At 39.8% G+C, this 19,461-nt stretch overlaps 1 protein-coding gene across 1 annotated transcript in view; it reads right to left on the reverse strand.

The window, feature by feature from the left end:
- The window catches only part of LOC136866922 (zinc finger protein 568-like), a 58,443-nt gene extending 39,234 nt beyond the window's left edge, over positions 1-19,209 (reverse strand). Inside the window, exons 1-3 of the mRNA XM_067144015.2 lie at positions 19,114-19,209; positions 13,452-13,580; positions 9,909-10,004 (exon numbers count right to left, since the gene is read on the reverse strand). Of these exons, the coding sequence (XP_067000116.2) occupies positions 9,909-10,004; positions 13,452-13,580; positions 19,114-19,125 (237 nt within the window). The 5' untranslated portion in view covers positions 19,126-19,209. The remainder of the gene's footprint in view (positions 1-9,908; positions 10,005-13,451; positions 13,581-19,113) is intronic.
- Between the last annotated feature and the right edge of the window lie 252 nt (positions 19,210-19,461).

Raw genomic sequence — 19,461 nt, forward strand, 5'->3', positions numbered from 1 at the left:
GATTTAAACTTATAAAACCACCATAAGAAAAGCAAAAACGCCGCTCCTGTGTGTGTGTGACACATCTCTTCTTTCCCCAGCATAAACAGCCCAACATTACTTCAAGGAGAAGATATTAAAAAGGTCTCGCCGAGAAAAGATCCTTCACGCTCGCGACAGAGGGAGCTGCCCTCTGTCGACAGAAGGTTGAAATACAATAACTATAGAAACAGCCAGATATCTACTCTTGGAGACATCGGTATAATCACATTAGAAACCATGCTAAATTAGCATGTTTCATCATCACACCGCTCTGCCTTTAAAATATGTCCGACCTTGATGATCAGTTAAGGAGGCACATTTTAAAGTGAGGTCCCAACGTTAAATATGATTACATATGTATATAGTGCGCACTGTATAACTAAAATTAACTCACCTAATTACTAACCTAATTAATCAGAGTAACAATAAATAACATTGATTATCACCAACAGCCACAAGAGAGCATAGATTGGCGGAATACACATTGCTTAAAGTTCAGTACTTTAAAAGGAAGGAAAGGCGTTGAATTTAATCAGTCTTTTTCCTATCATTAATACGACACTTTCACGAATCGGTTGCAGGCAGGTAAAGGATAACAGTAGTAATGCAATGTTCGTGTCCTATCAATAGGTCTGTTGTTTATTTTATATTATCCTTGTCCTTCGATACTGAAATATCCTTTGACTCTTCTTTACTTTCCCTCTCTTCCCTTTTTTCCTGAAAAGAAAAAGACTTTAGAACAACGATTCTAAGAGTGATAAATTAATCAAATCATGTTACCACCAGGTACCAATAGCTACTAGATCAATTATTTCTGGCCCCGTGAATGGTAGGGCTTCAACAAACTCACGTGAGCTCTGGATTCCCTCTTATTTATTTCATCCTCCAACAACACGGTAACAGGTCCCAAGAATTTAACAATACGGTTGGGACAAGACCATTTTAGGCAGAGTTTCGCTCCAATTTGGTCTGCTGCCGAGCTTGTCGGGAACCTTTTAATCATTACTAAGTCTCCAACCTTTAGGGTCACTTCTTTCCTCCCCTTGTTGAACCTTTTGGCTACACGATCTCTGGCTTTGATCAGTTGCTCGACCGCTTCCTTCCATTTTTCTTCGACGCTCTTGGTCCTTAACGGTTCGGACAAATGTCCAAAATTCCATTTTAATTGTAATGGGTCAGCAACATTCCTGCCCAAGAACAACTCCGCCGGTGTGTGCCGATGCGACTCATGTTGAGCACTGTTGAAAGCTAGAACAAAGAAATTTAAGTTTTCGTCCCAACTGCGCTGATCAGCGCTATGGAACGCGGTTAGGCAGGCCTTAAGATTACGATGAAACCTCTCTACATGAGACGGTTTAGGGTAGTGAGGGCTGAGAAATATCTGGTTCACTCCCCACTCAAACACAATTGACGAAAGTTACTACCGCTGAAAGTGGATGCATTGTCAGTTACCAACTTTTTGGGGGGGCCATAAATTGCAAAGATGTGATGAGACAAGATGTGAACGGCGTTATTAGAATTGATTTTGCGCACTGGGAACAACCAGACGAATTTTGAGAAACCATCAATGACAGATAGGATACCAACGTTGCCTTTACGGGACTTGACGAGAGGGCCGAAATAATCTACGAATAACCTTTCTCCGGGGTACGTTGCCACATCAGCGGAATGCAACCCAACTTGAGATGATTTGGCAGGTTTAGACCGTTGACACACGTCGCAGCTTTTCACGTAGTCGAGCACTTCTTTTTTCATATTTGGCCAGTAGAAATCACGAGAAACGCGATGTAATGTCTTGTACTGACCTAAATGCGCCCCTAAATAAGAGTCATGGTAATAATGTAGTACCATGCGTCTTATGTTATCAGGAATGTAAATTTTGTCCTTTCCCCTTTTACCACAACGACGAACTAACAATCCACGTTTAATACAAAATGATTTATCATGAAGTGACCCATCGGCGACACCTTTCATCAGTTTTTGAAACTCGTCATCAGTATTCTGGTGCTCTGAAATATCAGAAAATGACCAAGGATATTTCTGCAAAATATTAACACATCAAACTCTATCAGATCTCCGGTATTTCTCCGGGTACTCGGCTTCACTCATGTTTATTCCGTCAAACATACGTGACAGACAGTCAGCCACGACATTTTCCTTTCCGCGAACATGTACAATGGTGAACTTACACGCAGACAGTCGAAGAATCCACCTGGCTGTCCTTCCAAGTCGTTTGACGTTGGCACTCATCCACGACAGGGCCTGATTATCAGTGTGGACAAAGAAGTGACGGTATTCGAGGTAAGTTCTAAATTTTTCTACACCCAACACAACGGCCAAACATTCGTTTTCGTAAATGGAGTAACGTAACTCGGCCCCGTGTAGTAGCTTGCTAAAATATGCGATCGGGACTAGTTTTCCGTCCTCATCGGTTTGGTTTAGCACGGCGGAAATCGCAATTTCACTGGAATCGCATTGGAGCACGAAATCGCGGGAGAAATCGGGGCTGCGGAGAACAGGGGCTCGACAAAGAGCATCTTTCAGCTGACTGAAGGCAAGGATTTGGGCTTCACCCCAGACGAAACAAAAATTCTTCCTTTTTAGAAGATTCAAAGGGGCCGAAATTTGAGAACAATTCTCGATGAACCGACTGTAAAAACCCACCATACCCAAGAACCTTCTTACGCCGCGGACGTTCTTGGGCTGAGGAAACTCTTTAATACATTTAACCCTCTCAGGGTTTACAGCTATACCGGAATCCGAGATGACATGCCCCAAGAAATTCAATCGTTTGGAACAGAGAGAGATTTTTTTGGGGTTGATAGTGTACCCGTGTTTGCGCAGACGACTAAGTACCTCACGTAGGTGAGCCAGGTGTTCGTCAAAGCTTGCAGAGTATATGAGGAGATCATCCAGAAAATTAAATACATAGGAGAACTTTAGATCGCCAAAGATCGAATCCATGACCCGGCTAAGCGCTTGTCCCCCGATCGAGATGCCCATGGGTACTTTATTGAAATGAAAGAGACCAAAAGGGGTGACAAAGGCTGTACAAGGGCGACTTTTTGGGTCCAAAGGAATCTGGTAATACGCCGAGTTAAAGTCGAAGACAGTGAAAAACCTAGCACCATGAAAATGCTGAAAGGCGCTTTCGATGGTGGGCAATGGGAAGCTGTCAAACACAATGTTCCTATTTACCTTGCGGTAATCAACAATGAAACGAAAACTCCCGATTTTTTAGGGATTAGGAAGGCGGGGCTACCATAAGGTGACTTGGATGGACTGATGCCCTTCTTTTCTAAAAGTTCGTCTACACATTGTCTCATGGCGGACAACTTCGGAGGCGAACATCCGAAAGGAGGGGACCTAACAGGGGTTTTATCTTTGAGCTCAATCAAATAAGAAAAGTTTTTCGCACAACCCAACTCAGGCGCCAAAACATCAGAAAATTCCTCCATTAAACTGTTTAGCATTAAATTCTGCCCGTCGGTTAGGTCACAGGACGCACTTGGAGTCACAAAAGTAGAAAGAGGGCACACAATATTACGCAGAAAGGGGGTTTCGAAAGGATAATTTACGTCAGACCGGAAACGGAAGGCGAAACTTCGAGTAATGAAATCAATGGATAGACCCGTCGCTTGCATAAAGTCAGTCCCTAAAATGATCGGCACAGACAGATCTGTAACAACATAAAATTTCCAATTCCACGAAAGATTATGAATTTTGATGTGGCATACGACGCGGCCCACCGGACACACTTGACGGCCTTCAGCAGACATAAACTTATCTATCTTCCCGCAATCCGAGAGATACTTTAAATGCATGGAAGACACAAGGCTCAGATTCAAGAAGGAAACACTGGAACCGGTATCCAGTAGGGCGTATAGCGTGCGGGACCCCATACAAACTTTGGCCCAGGGTGTTGATGAAGGAAGGCCCCAGATCCTTTTGTTAACACCGACATTTTGCGCCAACGAAGGGCCATTTCGCCGGCGCGCGTTCAGTTTCCCTGCCCGGAACTACATCTAGGACATACACGCGCAGTGACACCAACGAGGCTACATTTCAAACACTTCAGTCGCGATTTTGACCAACAATTTTTAGAAATATGCCCCGCTTTACCACAATTCCAGCACTTTCTTGCAGCGAAACCACGCTCTGCTACCATTTCTGAGCCACACCCTCCCTAACTAAAGGACACACATAGTGAATCACGACCATCGTAGGGAAATAAATTTGCCGTGGATCCCCGATCAGGAAGGGCGAAATACATAGCCCTGAGCTGAAAACGTTATTCTCCTCAAACAATTAAAGCTAACAACTAACACTACTACGAGTAAAAATCGTTATAAATGATAGATGAGATTTTATTGTAATGTAACGTAAATCAAAGGGATTAATTAGATGAAATAACCGGTAATAATAACAAGGTAATACATACATATTCGGCGTCAGCCCAAAAGATAATCGTACCAAGGTCTCGTGACCTCATCTTTTCTTACATGCATAGAGCACAGTTACTCTTGAGATGATAGCATTTATTCCACCACTGACCTCGCTACTAAAAACTGCGAGCTGAATATCATTAACTCAATCTTTATTCAATCTTTCCTTCAGCGAGGAATAGAAACGCAATTCCAAGCGTGGGAGTCATTTTCAATATCCACACTTTTTTTTTAACAATACCCCTCTCATATCGATTCCCACACACCAAGGAGCAGATAAAATAATAAAGTGATTAAATCAGAAAACTGCCGGACCAAGGAAATAATCCACGAGGGGCAAAGACAATGCTCCATGGAGCAATGAACGCAAAGCAAAACAATAACAGAAAAACATGGACCTGCACACGGCCATGAAATAAATAAACCAACATGGCGAGCTCCAGGTCGTAAACAACAAGGATGCACACCATACAAAATAAGGACTTTGCACCCAGGAGAAAAGAGGCACGATAGGGAACAAATAGGCATAAATTCAGCAGACCGATACGTCATCTTGGCACTCAGCTCATTCATCTACACATTCATTCAATCACGCGATCCCTTTGCCCCCTAAGGCAAATAATTCCGGCAGATTGGTGCGAGTAAATAAAATCAAGGCAACTCGTGGAGTGCAGTTCAACATTTCATCAAATCAAATAAAAAAAATCAAAATCTCTTTATTTGCAAATGAGGTGTCTACCTCGGTGGCAAATGGTACACTAAAATACATTATTGTCAAGCACTAAATTTTAAATTAACAGGAGACGAAGAAAATTTTCCTAGAATACAATATTATACAATTTACGCTAATATGTTTTTCTATTAAACACATACATAATCCTTAATAAATTTATATTGTTTACAAAATTCTACTTATAATATCTTACAAACATAGTCAACTCATATACAGTACGGTATGTGAAATTACTTCTAATAATACTATACAACTGGTATAAGATTAAAATTAACACTGAATTTACTTACCTATTTATATTTTACCCATTTTGGAACCTAAGTAGCATAACGACCTGCTGCGTCTTAACCAGAGCCCCTTTGGCCACCACTTTTCAGAGTTCCTGAAGGGCCTTCACAGCTACCGTAGCGGTCCCAGGGCCCTCGAAGTCCCCACTGTACTTCACCCCTACTTGGGCTGTCCAAACTCCTTAGACCAGGGGATGGAATTAATTTAATTACACACATTTATTATTTACAATATCCTGCACTGGTCGAATGCCTTCTAACATTTAATTTATTATCTCTGTTGTTGTTTATTCTCTTCTTGAATATCTGTACAGATTTTGGAAAAGGATCAAACACTACCCCTGGTAGTCTCACGTCAGTAGTAGATATATATCCCACCTAGGGCAAATGACAGTAGGACGTTTGTGACCCCACTGTCACGCGTAGATCCATCACCTACATACTGTGTACGGCTAGAATAGACCTGGCCGACACACAGACCATACCTCCAAATAATGGCAAAATGTTTCATCGAGAAATTCATTTAGAATACAGTAATCAGAGACCAGATTTTGACGCACCACAATCACTTACACAACTCATACATATGCCATTCTCGCTTCGAGTACCGAGATGGACTTCGGTTGGCCATAATAAAAAGAAAGATAATACATCAAATAAATTTAAAACGTTACATTACCGTCAATATCATTCATCGAAGCATGCAAATGATGCAGCAGTTTTCCATAGATTTAAACTTATAAAACCACCATAAGAAAAGCAAAAACGCCGCTCCTGTGTGTGTGTGACACATCTCTTCTTTCCCCAGCATAAACAGCCCAACATTACTTCAAGGAGAAGATATTAAAAAGGTCTCGCCGAGAAAAGATCCTTCACGCTCGCGACAGAGGGAGCTGCCCTCTGTCGACAGAAGGTTGAAATACAATAACTATAGGAAAAGCCAGATATCTACTCTTGGAGACATCGGTATAATCACATTAGAAACCATGCTAAATTAGCATGTTTCAGTGGTGTGGGGTGGGGTGGGATTTTGATTGGTGCACATACACCCCTGCATGTCTTGACAGAGGAACTGTAACAGGTCAGGTGTATCGGGACATCATTTTGCACCAGTATGTCCGCCTTTTCAGGGGTGCAGTGGGTCCCACCTTCCTCCTGATGGATGATAATGCACGGCCCCACAGAGCTGCCATCGTGGAGAAGTACCGTGAAACAGAAGATATCCAGCAAATGGAGTGGCCTGCCTGTTCTCCAGACCTAAAACCCCATTGAGCACGTCTCGGATGCTCTTGATCGATGTATCGCTGCATGTCTTCAAACCCCTAGGACACTTCAGGAGCTCAGACAGGCACTAGTGCAAGAATGGGAGGCTATACCCCAGCAGTTGCTCGACCACCTGATACAGAATATGCCAACCCATTGTGCGGCCTCTGAACGTGTGCATGGTGATAATATCCCATATTGATGTCGGGGTACATGTGCAGGAAACAGTTACGTTTTGTAGCACATGTGTTTTGGGATGGTTTTCTCAACTTATCGCAGATACCATGGACTTACAGATATGTTTCTTTTGTGTTCACTATGTGCCTATGCTATTAGCGCCAGTTTTGTGTAGTGCCACGTTGCGTGGCACCACAGTATGCAATTATCCTTAATTTATGAGCATGAGTGTAGTTTCCAGATATCTGTTGATAAATGTAGCAACTTGTCTACAGAGAGTTGCCTTTCCATTACCATTCAGATGTAACCCATGCCTAGTGAACATTTGCCTGCCAAGACCGAATGTATCTACTACATAGACATTTCTAAAACTTTTACATTATCTCTTGATTTTTATATTTACATCAGGTACAGCTTTGTTCACACTTGAGTCCTCTAAAAGTTCATACCTGAGTGGAAGATTAACTACAATTACTTTTGAGTCAGGTAGTTTGGAAATCTTACCACTGAGGGTCATAATTAGTTCCTCACCTTCATTTGCAGCAATGTCATTTACCACTCACAATCACCACATAATTGTCCTTCTCTATCACTGGATCACAACTTGAAAGGACGTCTCCTGTTTTGGTACCTGGTTTTACTAGTCCTAAAACCTCAGTTACTGGATTCTGCAGCTCATCCTTGATGCCTTCTGCCATACCCCGCACTTGACTGTCTGCGTACAGATGCATTTTTGGCAATCTTGACGTTCTGTTTGTTTTCTTCTTCTGTGGGTTACCTCCATTGGATTTTTTTTGCAAGTTGCTTTACGTCGCACTGACACAGGCAGGTCTTACGGTGATGATGGGGCAGGAAGGAGCTAGGAGTGGGAAGGAAGCATCTGTGGCCTTAATTAAGGTACAGCCTGGTGTGAAAATGAGAAACCATGGAGAACCGTCTTCAGGGCCGCCGACAGTGCGGTTTGAACCCACTATCTCCTGAATACTGGACATTGGCTGCAATTAAGTGACTGCAGCTATCGAGCTCAGTTCCACTGGATTTAAAATTATTTGGAAAACTTGATGTGTCTTCTTCTGGGACTTGTTCCAATGAATAAAACCTATCTTGGCACTGCAAAATGTTTTTTCCCAGTTTTAGGGTGTAATTTACATAGTTTCTCCCATATGTATAACATTAGGCATAAAATAGCTACGCATCACTTCCGTCCACGGCGTTGTTCTCCAATTTCTTCTTTATCTTCCAGTTTCTTTATTCTGTCCTTTAAGCTTTCATTTTCAAATTTCAGAGCACATAAGTCTTCTTGTAGCACGCCTGAAATCTTAAGTATAATTTCGTAAGTCTCTCTTTCCTGTTCTTCTGCCTCACTATCGGTTTGTTTACACTCGGGACATAGCCAGACACTTTCCTCGATACCAGTCCTATTTACAATATGAAAATGGTACCATTCATCACACTTTTGACACAGAATCCCATTTTTTACTACACTTCTGCATTTGCCACATTTTTCATTGCCTCTTACACCGTTATCCACTACGGATATCACAGACTCACACACAGTAGCCACCATCATAAAAGAAAGTATAGTGTGTAGGGTAGGTATGTCCTTGTTTTATTGTTGTCATTGTGTAAATAATGAGTGTTGATGCAATTTGTCAATACAGGCAAGGATTTCTGGAAAAAGTTTGCTTTCTACTAAAACCTCGATTTAAAGTTAACCCCTATTTCAGGTTAGAAAATTCCGGTCCCTGGAAGAAATGCTATATAGGGGTACTACTGTATGTTCATCTAAGACTATATGTAGCGATGTAGAAAGAGTGTGTCTGTCATTATGATTAATATTTTACAAACTGATTGTGACTCTCAGCAGCAGGGCCAGGGGTTCTGCTATTATAATCATTACTCTCCACATTGACTTTCATTGGCAGTAGGAATGGGATCCTTCTCTAACTGCTGTGTCACTGGCATCAGTAAGTGGGAACTACCATATTAATGAATAATCCCCTTCTCGATTTGACTGGCAGAAGTCAAGGGAGCATGCAGTTTTGTTCAAACAACTGTGTTTGGGAGTAGGCAAGTGTGCCTGCCATTATAAACAAATTTATCCATCTAAAATTTGATTGGTATTAGGCATAGTGGCCTTGCAATTACAATGGAAACTCACCATTTAGGTGTGAATGTCATTAAGAAAAGGGGCCTGTCATTATAATGATAACAGCACAACTCAATACTAATTGGATGTAGGAAAGGCACCTGCTATTATAATAAAAACTCCTCAGCTGTAATCTGCGTGGAAGTAGGAAAGGGCAACTGCCATTGTAACGAAAATTCCCCAAATCGATTGTGACTGGGAAGTAGGTAATGAGGCCTCCCATTATACTGAGAATTTACCTACTCGACTGTGAATGGCAGTAGGCAAGTGAGCCTGCCGTTATTATCGCAACTCCACTACTCGCACTTAACATTTGAAACAAAGTATGCGAACCTCACCCTGCTGTTTCTGGATAATGCTAAGAGACATGCAATTTTAAAAATCTTATTCACTGCATGTACAGTAATTTAATTCAATATCTGTGTACAATACAGAAAGCACAGCGAAGCACGGGTATGTTTGCAAATAATTAATATAATAAATAAGATTACAAAGGTGTTTCATTTGGAAGCAACTAGTAAAAACTCCAGTAACAGTAAAAATTTACGAAATCAAAACTATTAGTAGGAATGATACCAGCTCCTAAAAGATATACCGTAGAAGTATTTGTAGCATTCACAACTGCTACACAATACATAATGCAAGATTGTGGAACAACTTGAAGGAAAAGTGAAAATTAGGTAAGTAAACAGTCAATCTGATAAAAAAATATATTTTCAGTAGGACTATCAATGATGTGCATTGAAATGAAGGGTCAACCACTGATAGCTGTTGAGCCTTGTTTCTAACTATTTTAATGATGCGATGATGGCTTAAAGAATTATGTACATTACCTCACGAGAGTTTTCCTGCATTGGCCTTGGCTCTGTTAACTCTGATTTGGCTTCTTCTTTCAGAGCTGTCACTTCCGACACATGTTCAATATTTTCCTGTGGAATATAACATAAATTAGGTATGCACATAACACACATCTACAAATATAGTCACCAACAGAGTAATACCTGCCAGTAATACAGTTACTTACAAAATTTCACTAATGTTTAGAAAGATTTCTACCAAGTGAGGATTGTTAAAACGAAAGGCTGTACTGAGAATGGTGTTGCTATCCTTGCTCACTCCTTATGTCAGGGAAAGGATGAGACTGAGAAACAAACATAAAATGAGAAACATTTTCTAGCCATATCAGATGATATCTTATCAGGGATGGAATTGGGGCCATCTCACACAGAATTTGGAGGAAAGCAGCCATAGACATAAATGCTAAATAGTATGAACTGTTTTCTATATCAAATCATATCAGTCAAATTTTAGAGGTTGTTTGAACCACATCCAAGTGTTAAAACTGTTCCAGATCTTTTATTATTCTCAGCATAGAGTTTGTTTAGACTGATTAAATACCTTGAAATATATGAATCACATTCTCTACTCTGGTTTTGCCAAGCTCACAGGGGCTATATAATACACTGAGACAGTTCTGTTTCAAACAGCATATTTCAATGCTTCCAAGTGCAAAAATAAAAAATGAACATTAAACAAGCAGGATTATCACAGTCAGATAAGAGGAAAATATGTGATGTAGTCCAAACCAAATGCAAGAACAAATTAAAAGTTTTACCACTACAAAGATGTTATATAGTGTTCTGTCAAGAATAGTGGGGATACAATCACCATTAGTGGAGAATCAGCAGTGTTGGAGTGTATATCTACAGTAAATTTCTCACTTCGATTCATAAAACCTCATCGGCACTAAAGAGGTAGGGAAGAGACTGTGATCAATAGCATACATTCTAATATAAGTTCATTTAATAATAAAAGTGAAGTAAAGTATAGAATTCTAGAATATACTGAACCCATTCAATATAGAAGAAAGAGAACAGTAGCCAAACTAAAGAAAGGATGAAAAAAGATGCACAAAACAGAATGGGAAATAACGACAAAGAGGAATGAAAGGTCATTTCTAATGTGCCTTAAGTCCTCGAAGTTTCAGAGCCATCTAAGGGCATATTAAAGAAACTTTTCTCAGAAATCGTGTATTCTAGAGCCCTTAGATATGGTTCTCTATGCAACATAGACACTGACCTGTGTTTGAGGAATAAAAAGAGCTAATCTCTATTCTGCCTTTCTAAATGAAATAAAAGTCTGAGAAAAACACTTATTTTGAGAGAAATTTCAGATTTGAGCTAGTTCATCCCTCGTAAGCCATAGGCAAATCTGCTCTTTCCTTAGCACACATATCTTTAGCAGATTGTGGATGACAGGACAACCCAGAGTATTCACACCTGTGTTGACATTATGTTTAGCAGACTCGTGTATCCAGTCTCAAAGACACTGATGAAAGATTTGTGATTTATCTTCTTCTATACTGATTATGATAGGAGTACTAATTTTTAACATGTGGGGCTAAAGGGGGTGTGTTAGTGTTGGAGGATTTGTTTTCTTTTTCTGCTATTTGCTTTTCGTCGCACTGCCACAGCTAGGTCTTATGGCAATCATGGAATGGGAATGAAACAGCTGTCGCCTTAATTAAGGTACAGCCCCAGCATTTGCCTGGTGTGAAAATGGGAAACCACAGAAAACTACCTTCAGAGCTGCCGACAGTGGGATTCAAACCCACTATCTCCCGGATGTGAGCTCACAGCTGCGCGCCCCTAACCGCATGACCAACTCGCCCAGTTATTACAGTTTTTAAAAAGTACAATGGGCCAACCATCCTCTTTTATAATCAGAGTAACCAAAGTAATTTTGACACTGACCATAACAAGTACAGACTAATCCAACCCCAACCTTAACACACTCACTAATATTTTCCGATATTGGTACATGTTTCATTTACATAATTTTGATATCAGTACAAGTTTGATACAGAAGCATTATAAGAAATATCAAACCTAGAGTTCTTGATCAGAAGTGCACTCATATGTCAGGTTCAAATTTGACACAGAACACAAAAAGAAATATCAAAGGTAGAGATCTTGAACAGCAGTATGATCACATCTTGGATATGTTCAGACACCATTCTCTTCTGAAGTGACTATAACTTAGAACTCCACAAACACATATTTATTCTGAGAATACTGTGCATCAATTGCAGAATTTTAGCTTTAAGCAATTCATGGGCAATATCTCATCTATAAATTAGCAAATCACAGTGTTTACAATAGATTATTATTGTCAAGTCAGAGTTATTCATTGAACATCTCTCTTCCAACTTTCAAATTTTTTGAAGGTTCTGAGGTGCCATAATGATGTGCAGGAATGAACTTTCATGCTGGTATAACTTCAAACATGTGCTGGGATAATTCAGCTTCTTCAAATAACTCTAGACCGAACCCAAAACACACTCGCCCACATGAAATTAGCATGTCATCAGTTTACCCTCAGAGCTATCAGCTACTGAACTGAAAGCCACATACTCAGAGGATTGCAATGGACTGCGATTAGAGTAGCAAGAGACAGGAAAAATTAAAATATCTTGTTCTTCTCCAAAATATTCCACTGCATCTCCGCCTTCATCAGGGTCTTTGATTTAGATGAGCTATACTCACAGTAAACCGCCTATTATGTGGTCACCCAACATTAGTAACATAGTAAAGAAGTTTGAATAATGCAAATCTTACCTGAAATTTCTTTTTGAGGAAAAATATGTTCACTATGAGAGCCACAGACCTACTGGCCATAACCTAATTCAATCTAGTACCCACCATTTTCCATTACTTCTGCAAATACTAGCACTGACATACAATAGAAAATGTTGTCAATCCCACAAAGACTCCATTACCAAACCATGCAGAATAAATTCATAACCACACACCCTCCAGAAATCCATTTCAATAACCAATAGAGGTATCAACTAACAACAGACAGTCAGTCAGGGGGTACTTAACACATGAAATGCCCTGAAGCCTCGATCTTGACACATTGCCTATCACAACTTCGTCACAAGCAGGACGAAGTCGAGGATCCTTCACTATCAAGACCACAACATTAATTCAGCTTTTTGCCACTATAAAACATAGAATGTACTGCTGTCTCCCTAGTAAATGCTCCAGGCCAATTGTCCACTCAGCGGCCCTAATCTGGGGGCTTATGCCACCAGAACCCCTTTCCTTGTCCGATGAACAATGTTCTTGTCACTAGCTCGACCCATAGATGTACATCAATACCATTGTCTTAGTTCCTAAGAGTTGGCAGCTTTATTTAGCACACTGTAGCATATTCCCAGAGAAAGAAACAAAACAGATACCCATGCAGCAAACTGTGACTGCTGAAAATAATATTGGGTAAGCACATAGTAAATATTGCCCTGCCAAACTTATTCAGCTACCTACTACGGGTTAAATTCTGATCTCTATAAAGTCATCTGGAATGAGACTTACAATTGATGCACTTGTTGTTTCTTCAAGCCAGGCTGGTTCCTCTTTGATCTTTACTTCCAGGTCCATTTCACACTGCAACTGAAGTATAGTAGTTAGAAGGTACCAGGGTTGTTGATTACTTCCAATGACCTGAAACACAGGACAGAAAAGTATATTGCCTTATTGCTGTCATTGGTACTTAGATTATTTGTCAACAGACTAAGCAACGATCTTGTAATTTTACATGACTGTCAATATTATGATAATACAGAAAGGACCCAAAATTTTAGATGACTGCTGACATCATGGTCATACCTATGAGACGTCAAGTTTTCAATGATTGATACCATGATCATAGCTAAAGACCTCCAGTTTTACATGACTTCTAATACAGTGAGCACTTAACGTATCTGTCGATACTGAGATCATAGACATTTTTTTTGCTAGGGGCTTTACGTCGCACCGACACAGGTAGGACTTTTGGCGACGATGGGATAGGAAAGGCCTAGAAGTTGGAAGGAAGCGGCCGTGGCCTTAATTAAGGTACAGCCCCAGCATTTGCCTGGTGTGAAAATGGGAAACCACGGAAAACCATCTTCAGGGCTGCCGGTAGTGGGATTCGAACCTACTATCTCCCGGATGCCTAACCCCCAGTTTTACATGACACTTTATATCATATTCATACCGGTACCTACAGTAAAACCTCGTCAATTTGAAGTCTTTAGGACGTAAAAAACCGTCTTCGAACTACGTGATTTTGAATGAAGCATCAACTCGTAATTCAGAAATGTAAAACCTTGCCGCGTCAAAAAATATTCTAAGACACGTTACTGCATGAAATTAACCTTGATTCACAGTTCCAAAATGTAACCAAAGTGCATTTACAGTATTCAAATAATGCACTTTAATAACTCACTGACAAACATAACCTCACGCAATGAAAGAAAAAAAGTAAAATTCAAACACGAGGAGAAATCTATGTTGGCCACCCTGTGAAGTCCTTTATTCACTGGATTACTTTACTGATGTATTTTAGGTACCCTGTACTTGAACGGAAAGTAAACGATGACTTTAAAACATCGTGACTTATCGAACATTGATATAACGAGGGGAGAAAGTCCCTTGCTTCCGTCTGCATTACAACACAGTACAGTGACTATCCTTGTACAGTTTCCCACCATAGCCCTTCTCCTGTAATTCAGAAATGCCAACCCGTGCCGCGTCTCAAAGTATTCCAAGACCCATTTATGCATGTAGTTTAAACGAGTGTGTAAACGTTTCAAATACCAAGCAAAAAACTATTTCCGAAATGTATCCAACAAGGTGCATTCACATTATTGAAATCACTTCGACCAATCACTGGCAAGCAAAACCCCATGGAATGACAGAAAAAGCAGTTTTCGGAAACGAGGACAAATTATCCTGACTCCCCTGCACAAATTATTATATGTTTGGATTACTGTACAGTTTCCATTTTTTTTAGATGCTTTCAACTTACACAGAAAGTGCCTGACGCCCTTAAAACATGTTGCCTTACCGAAATTTCCCATGAAGAGGGGAGCAAGTTCCTCACTTCCGTGTTCACTGCAACACAGTACAATGACCCCCACCCTTTTACAATTTCCTGGCTGGCACTTCTCTCCTTTAAAACGATAATTCGGCTTGGGCTCTGCATAAAAAGTCCACTTTCATCGGCATTGACAAACTGTTCGGTGCGTACGAATTGATTATATGAGCCACGATTTTCCGCCAACTTGTGGGCATCGCCAGTGTTCGCGGATCCTGCTTCTCCGCACACTGCCTGCTACGTGATACTGCGGCAATCTTTAAAGCACTGAATACAAAAGAATTACGATTTCACTCGATCTTCGCAAACATGAAACAAACTGTAGACACATCGAAGTGAGTGAAAGTGCGGAAAGGTACCCCTGCACGTTCCGGAAGTCACGTTGTGTCATGAAACGGGTATATTTTGAACGTAAATTACTCTGTAAAATATTACGTTTTTAAATGTAAAGGCTTTCTTAATTAAAAGTCAGAATTTTGGTAATGGGAGCGACACTGTTCTTCGAATTACGAGTTAGAGGTATGCGTATTTCGAATTAAACAATTTAAATACAAGCGAAACCGTACCAATGTTTCCGGGAACGAGAGCTTTTTCGAATTAGGCGGGATTTTGAATTAACAAATTTCGAATTATTAGGTTCTGCTGTATATAAGACACAGTTTTATATGGAAATGAACCCAGAGCAAGATGACTTTCACGTTTTAAAATCCACCGTACATTGATCGTGATCGAAATGAAAAAAATCTTGAAATTCAGTGGCTATTCCATTTGCATATCACTCTGATCACACGGGCCCATATCTTGGAATCTTCCTACCATTTTTGTCCTCTACCCATCACTTCAAAACTAACTGAACAAGTTCACAGTGCCTTGAGATTTGTTCTATAAAACTCTTCCTTCTTAGGATCGTATTCTCATAAACTGTTCTCCTCCCATCAACCTGATTCACTACGGTATCTCATTTTTTTAGACATGTTCTATTCATCTGATCTTCAACAACTTCCGATAACATGGCATTTCAAAGGTTCCAACTCTGTTTCTCTCGGCACCGGTTATTATCAATGTTTTACTTCCATGTAGTGCCGTACTCCACAATCAATATAAATATAATTTTTAAGTTTTTCAATCCATTGAATCTAAAGAACATGATGGAGAAAAGGTGGTCATGGACGCATTGATAAACAAGAAGGCAGGGAGAGGAGAAGAACCAATTATAAAAGCCATAAACGAAAAGTGAGTAGGTAGCATCAAGAATATGATAGAAATAAGAAACTGGTTCAATGCAGAAACAGGACATGAACAAGGATGTAGGTATATTATTCCCTCCACTCTTCATTACAATCGTGAATGAAGACAACAAGAGCATACAACACAAAATGAGAACCAAGGAGGCAAAGGTCTTACTCGTTGCAGATGATATAGTAATATAGGAAGAAGATAAAATAGAAGTACAAGAACAAGATACTGCAGGGAATCAGCAGATAGAGGAATATGGTATGAGAATAAGTGTGTAGAAATGTATGATAGTAGTGGTGATGAGAGGTAATAGAGAAAGGAGGTGGGAATATTGAAGTAAATGGAAGAAAATTTGAAATTGTGGAAAGCTTCATCATTCGGGGATAATAATTGCAGAATATGGGAAATTAAATTAAGGAAGTGGAAAGAGAATTGAGCAAGCTAATGGATTTTACCAATGTGTGAGAAGTATAGCCTGGAACTGGGACATCCCACAGCAATACAAGAAAATTTTGCACCCTATGTATTACACGCCAATTTTGACATATGCAGCGGGCACATGGACAACAAAAAAACATGATGCAAACAGAATCCAAGAGGCCAAGGAGAAATTCCTTAGAGGAATAATAGGAAAGACACAAAGGGATAAAATCAGAACATAGAAATCAGGAAAAGAATTGGATTCCCTAAACTACAAGACAAGATAGAGACCAGTAAGCTGAAAGGATATGGATAGGCTACATGATGAGAAGGCAAGAGGAGAGAGTTCCAAAGAGAGTATTTGCAGAGAAACTGATAGGAGAAAGACATAGGGAATGCCAAAAAAGAGGTGGATGGATATGGTAAAGGAGAGTACAGAGAAGATAGGAGTAAAATAAAAAATATTGGAGGAAGGAAGTGAGTGGTGGAGAGATAGAAAACTGAGAAGGTCCTTGATTCACAACTCAAACCAGAAGACTGGAAAGAAGGAGAATCTGTTGAACTGAGGACAAAAATGTAAACAACACTGCCATGAGCTGATTTCGTCAAACAATGCCACCAACCTTTACTTCAGTGTCCTTCCTTCATTTGTCTGTGCATGTCATGACTAATGACACAACCGAAGGGTGCTTACCAGAGCGCCCCTTGAAGGGAGTACCATGTCAAACAGTTGGTTTAAATGTTTAGCAGTTTTTATTGTTCCCCAGGCTGTGTGGTACTTGTCTGTGCTGAATACTGTGAGTGGTGCCTCACTGAATTCATTCCAGCCAATAGCAGCGTTTGTTAGTCACTTTGTTATATTCTACTGTAAAACTAAACATATTGCACTAACAATGACTACTACAGTTTCTCACACATGTAATACGAGCTTTGTTCCTGTGGCCAATTGCGTCGATTCTTACTCATTGCAAGGTAAGAGATTTCTACGTAAAAACATATCTATTCAGGAAACTATGGTCAATTGTATTTTGTATATTTCAATGTAGGGGACACTACCAAAGTGTGTCACGTTTACTCGTTCCGGCGATCACTGCTTATTCTATTAATATATTTCTGGTTTTATTTTCAAGTACCTAACTACCTTTTGCAATTTCAAGAGCAACAATTTATTCCTGAAGATTTTTCTTCCTTTCTTGCTAATAGTTTAATATAGCGCTAACAAATCAAAGGGAAAGGGCTAGGATTAATGAGAAAATGGGGAAACCACGGTAACGATTTGCAGGGCTGCCGATCGTGGAATTCGAACCCATGCAAACTCACCGCTACTCGCCCTTGAAGAAGATCTTTCACACACTAATAATTATCAGGATATATGTTACGAAAGACAGGCGGCCTACTCTTAAGTAAAACATGAGGACTAAATACCGTAAAGGATATAGCTGTTGTGGTGTAATAATGTGATACAGAAGAATATCCATAAGAACACTTATATACGAAAAATTCTACATACTGTATTCAGATATCCTAAACGGAACAACTCTCACGATTTCGAATCCTAATACCATCTCCTGCAGCCTACAGCGTAAGGAAAAACTCAACTTTCACAGCGTCACTTTTAATTCGCACACAATTGTAAATAACATATCAACACAATAATTAAAATGATGGACTATATCTCGTAACTTCCTTCTGAAACTACCATCTATAACTAAAATTTAAGAAAATTAAAAGTACTGAATAGGCCTATAAAAAAGAATGCTGAAATTGAGAAAGAGTATTAACTTATTATGGCTCTCAATTGAGATTTATAAGTTCGGCAAAAGTAAATTATTGATACTTGAATATTACCGACAATATGTTAGAGGCTATGACACACTGTAAAATGATAGAAATCATAATTCCTTACTGAAGAAAATCTGTAACACTATTTACGGAGTAAGCTCTGGCTAACACGCAACTTACATAACGACATACCTGACACTTCGAAACAAAGCCGGATATTCTAATGTAGTTTAATCACTTAAGACAAACGCTTGAAGAACAAATTTGATTTCTATCATTCAGTAGGACAGGCTGAATGTAGGAAAGTCGCTGGCCTGGAAATGATCTGAACGGATAGTATAATTCTTATATAAGCGTAACGTCCCTTATTTCTTGTACACCTCATCCAAATCACTTCCGTGATATTTCAAAACCCACAGATCACACCTACAACAACACATCGGTATTGAAGGTTAACTGCTGCACTATACAATAAAATATGCGTATTACATTTTAAGCCAGTTAAATATGGGTCGAGCATATCAGAAAATTATGAAGTACTATAAAAATATCTTTGTCACTGGAAGAATATATATGCAAACACAATATTACACGTATTTTCGTGTCACGAGGGTAGCGAAAGAAAGACCGCGCATTCTTCTCTACTTCATAGCTACTACAATCAAACACAGCACATACCTTTCCCCTCATGTTGAGAGGAGATATCAAGGAATGACACACGCTACTATTTAATTATGTCAACTCACTGAAAACGCATAAATGACAGCAAAAACTTCACACACAAATACACATGCTCTTATCACAGAATCAGTAGTTCTCAGGTCTACCCGCTAGAGAGAGCTCTAATAGCTGTCCCTCGATATCTCGCTGAGTGTCACGTATTGTCTCTACTGTAGGCTATTTGGTGTAATGTCCCGCAATGTCTGGCCCAAAGTAGATACGGTATAAGATAGAGAAGGGAACTCTCTGGGTATAAACAGACGGGATTGCACAAATACGACATATCTGTTGTTGCTCCAGGGGGAG

Source organism: Anabrus simplex, chromosome 3 (genome assembly GCF_040414725.1).
Source record: "Anabrus simplex isolate iqAnaSimp1 chromosome 3, ASM4041472v1, whole genome shotgun sequence".
Taxonomy (NCBI): domain Eukaryota; kingdom Metazoa; phylum Arthropoda; class Insecta; order Orthoptera; family Tettigoniidae; genus Anabrus; species Anabrus simplex.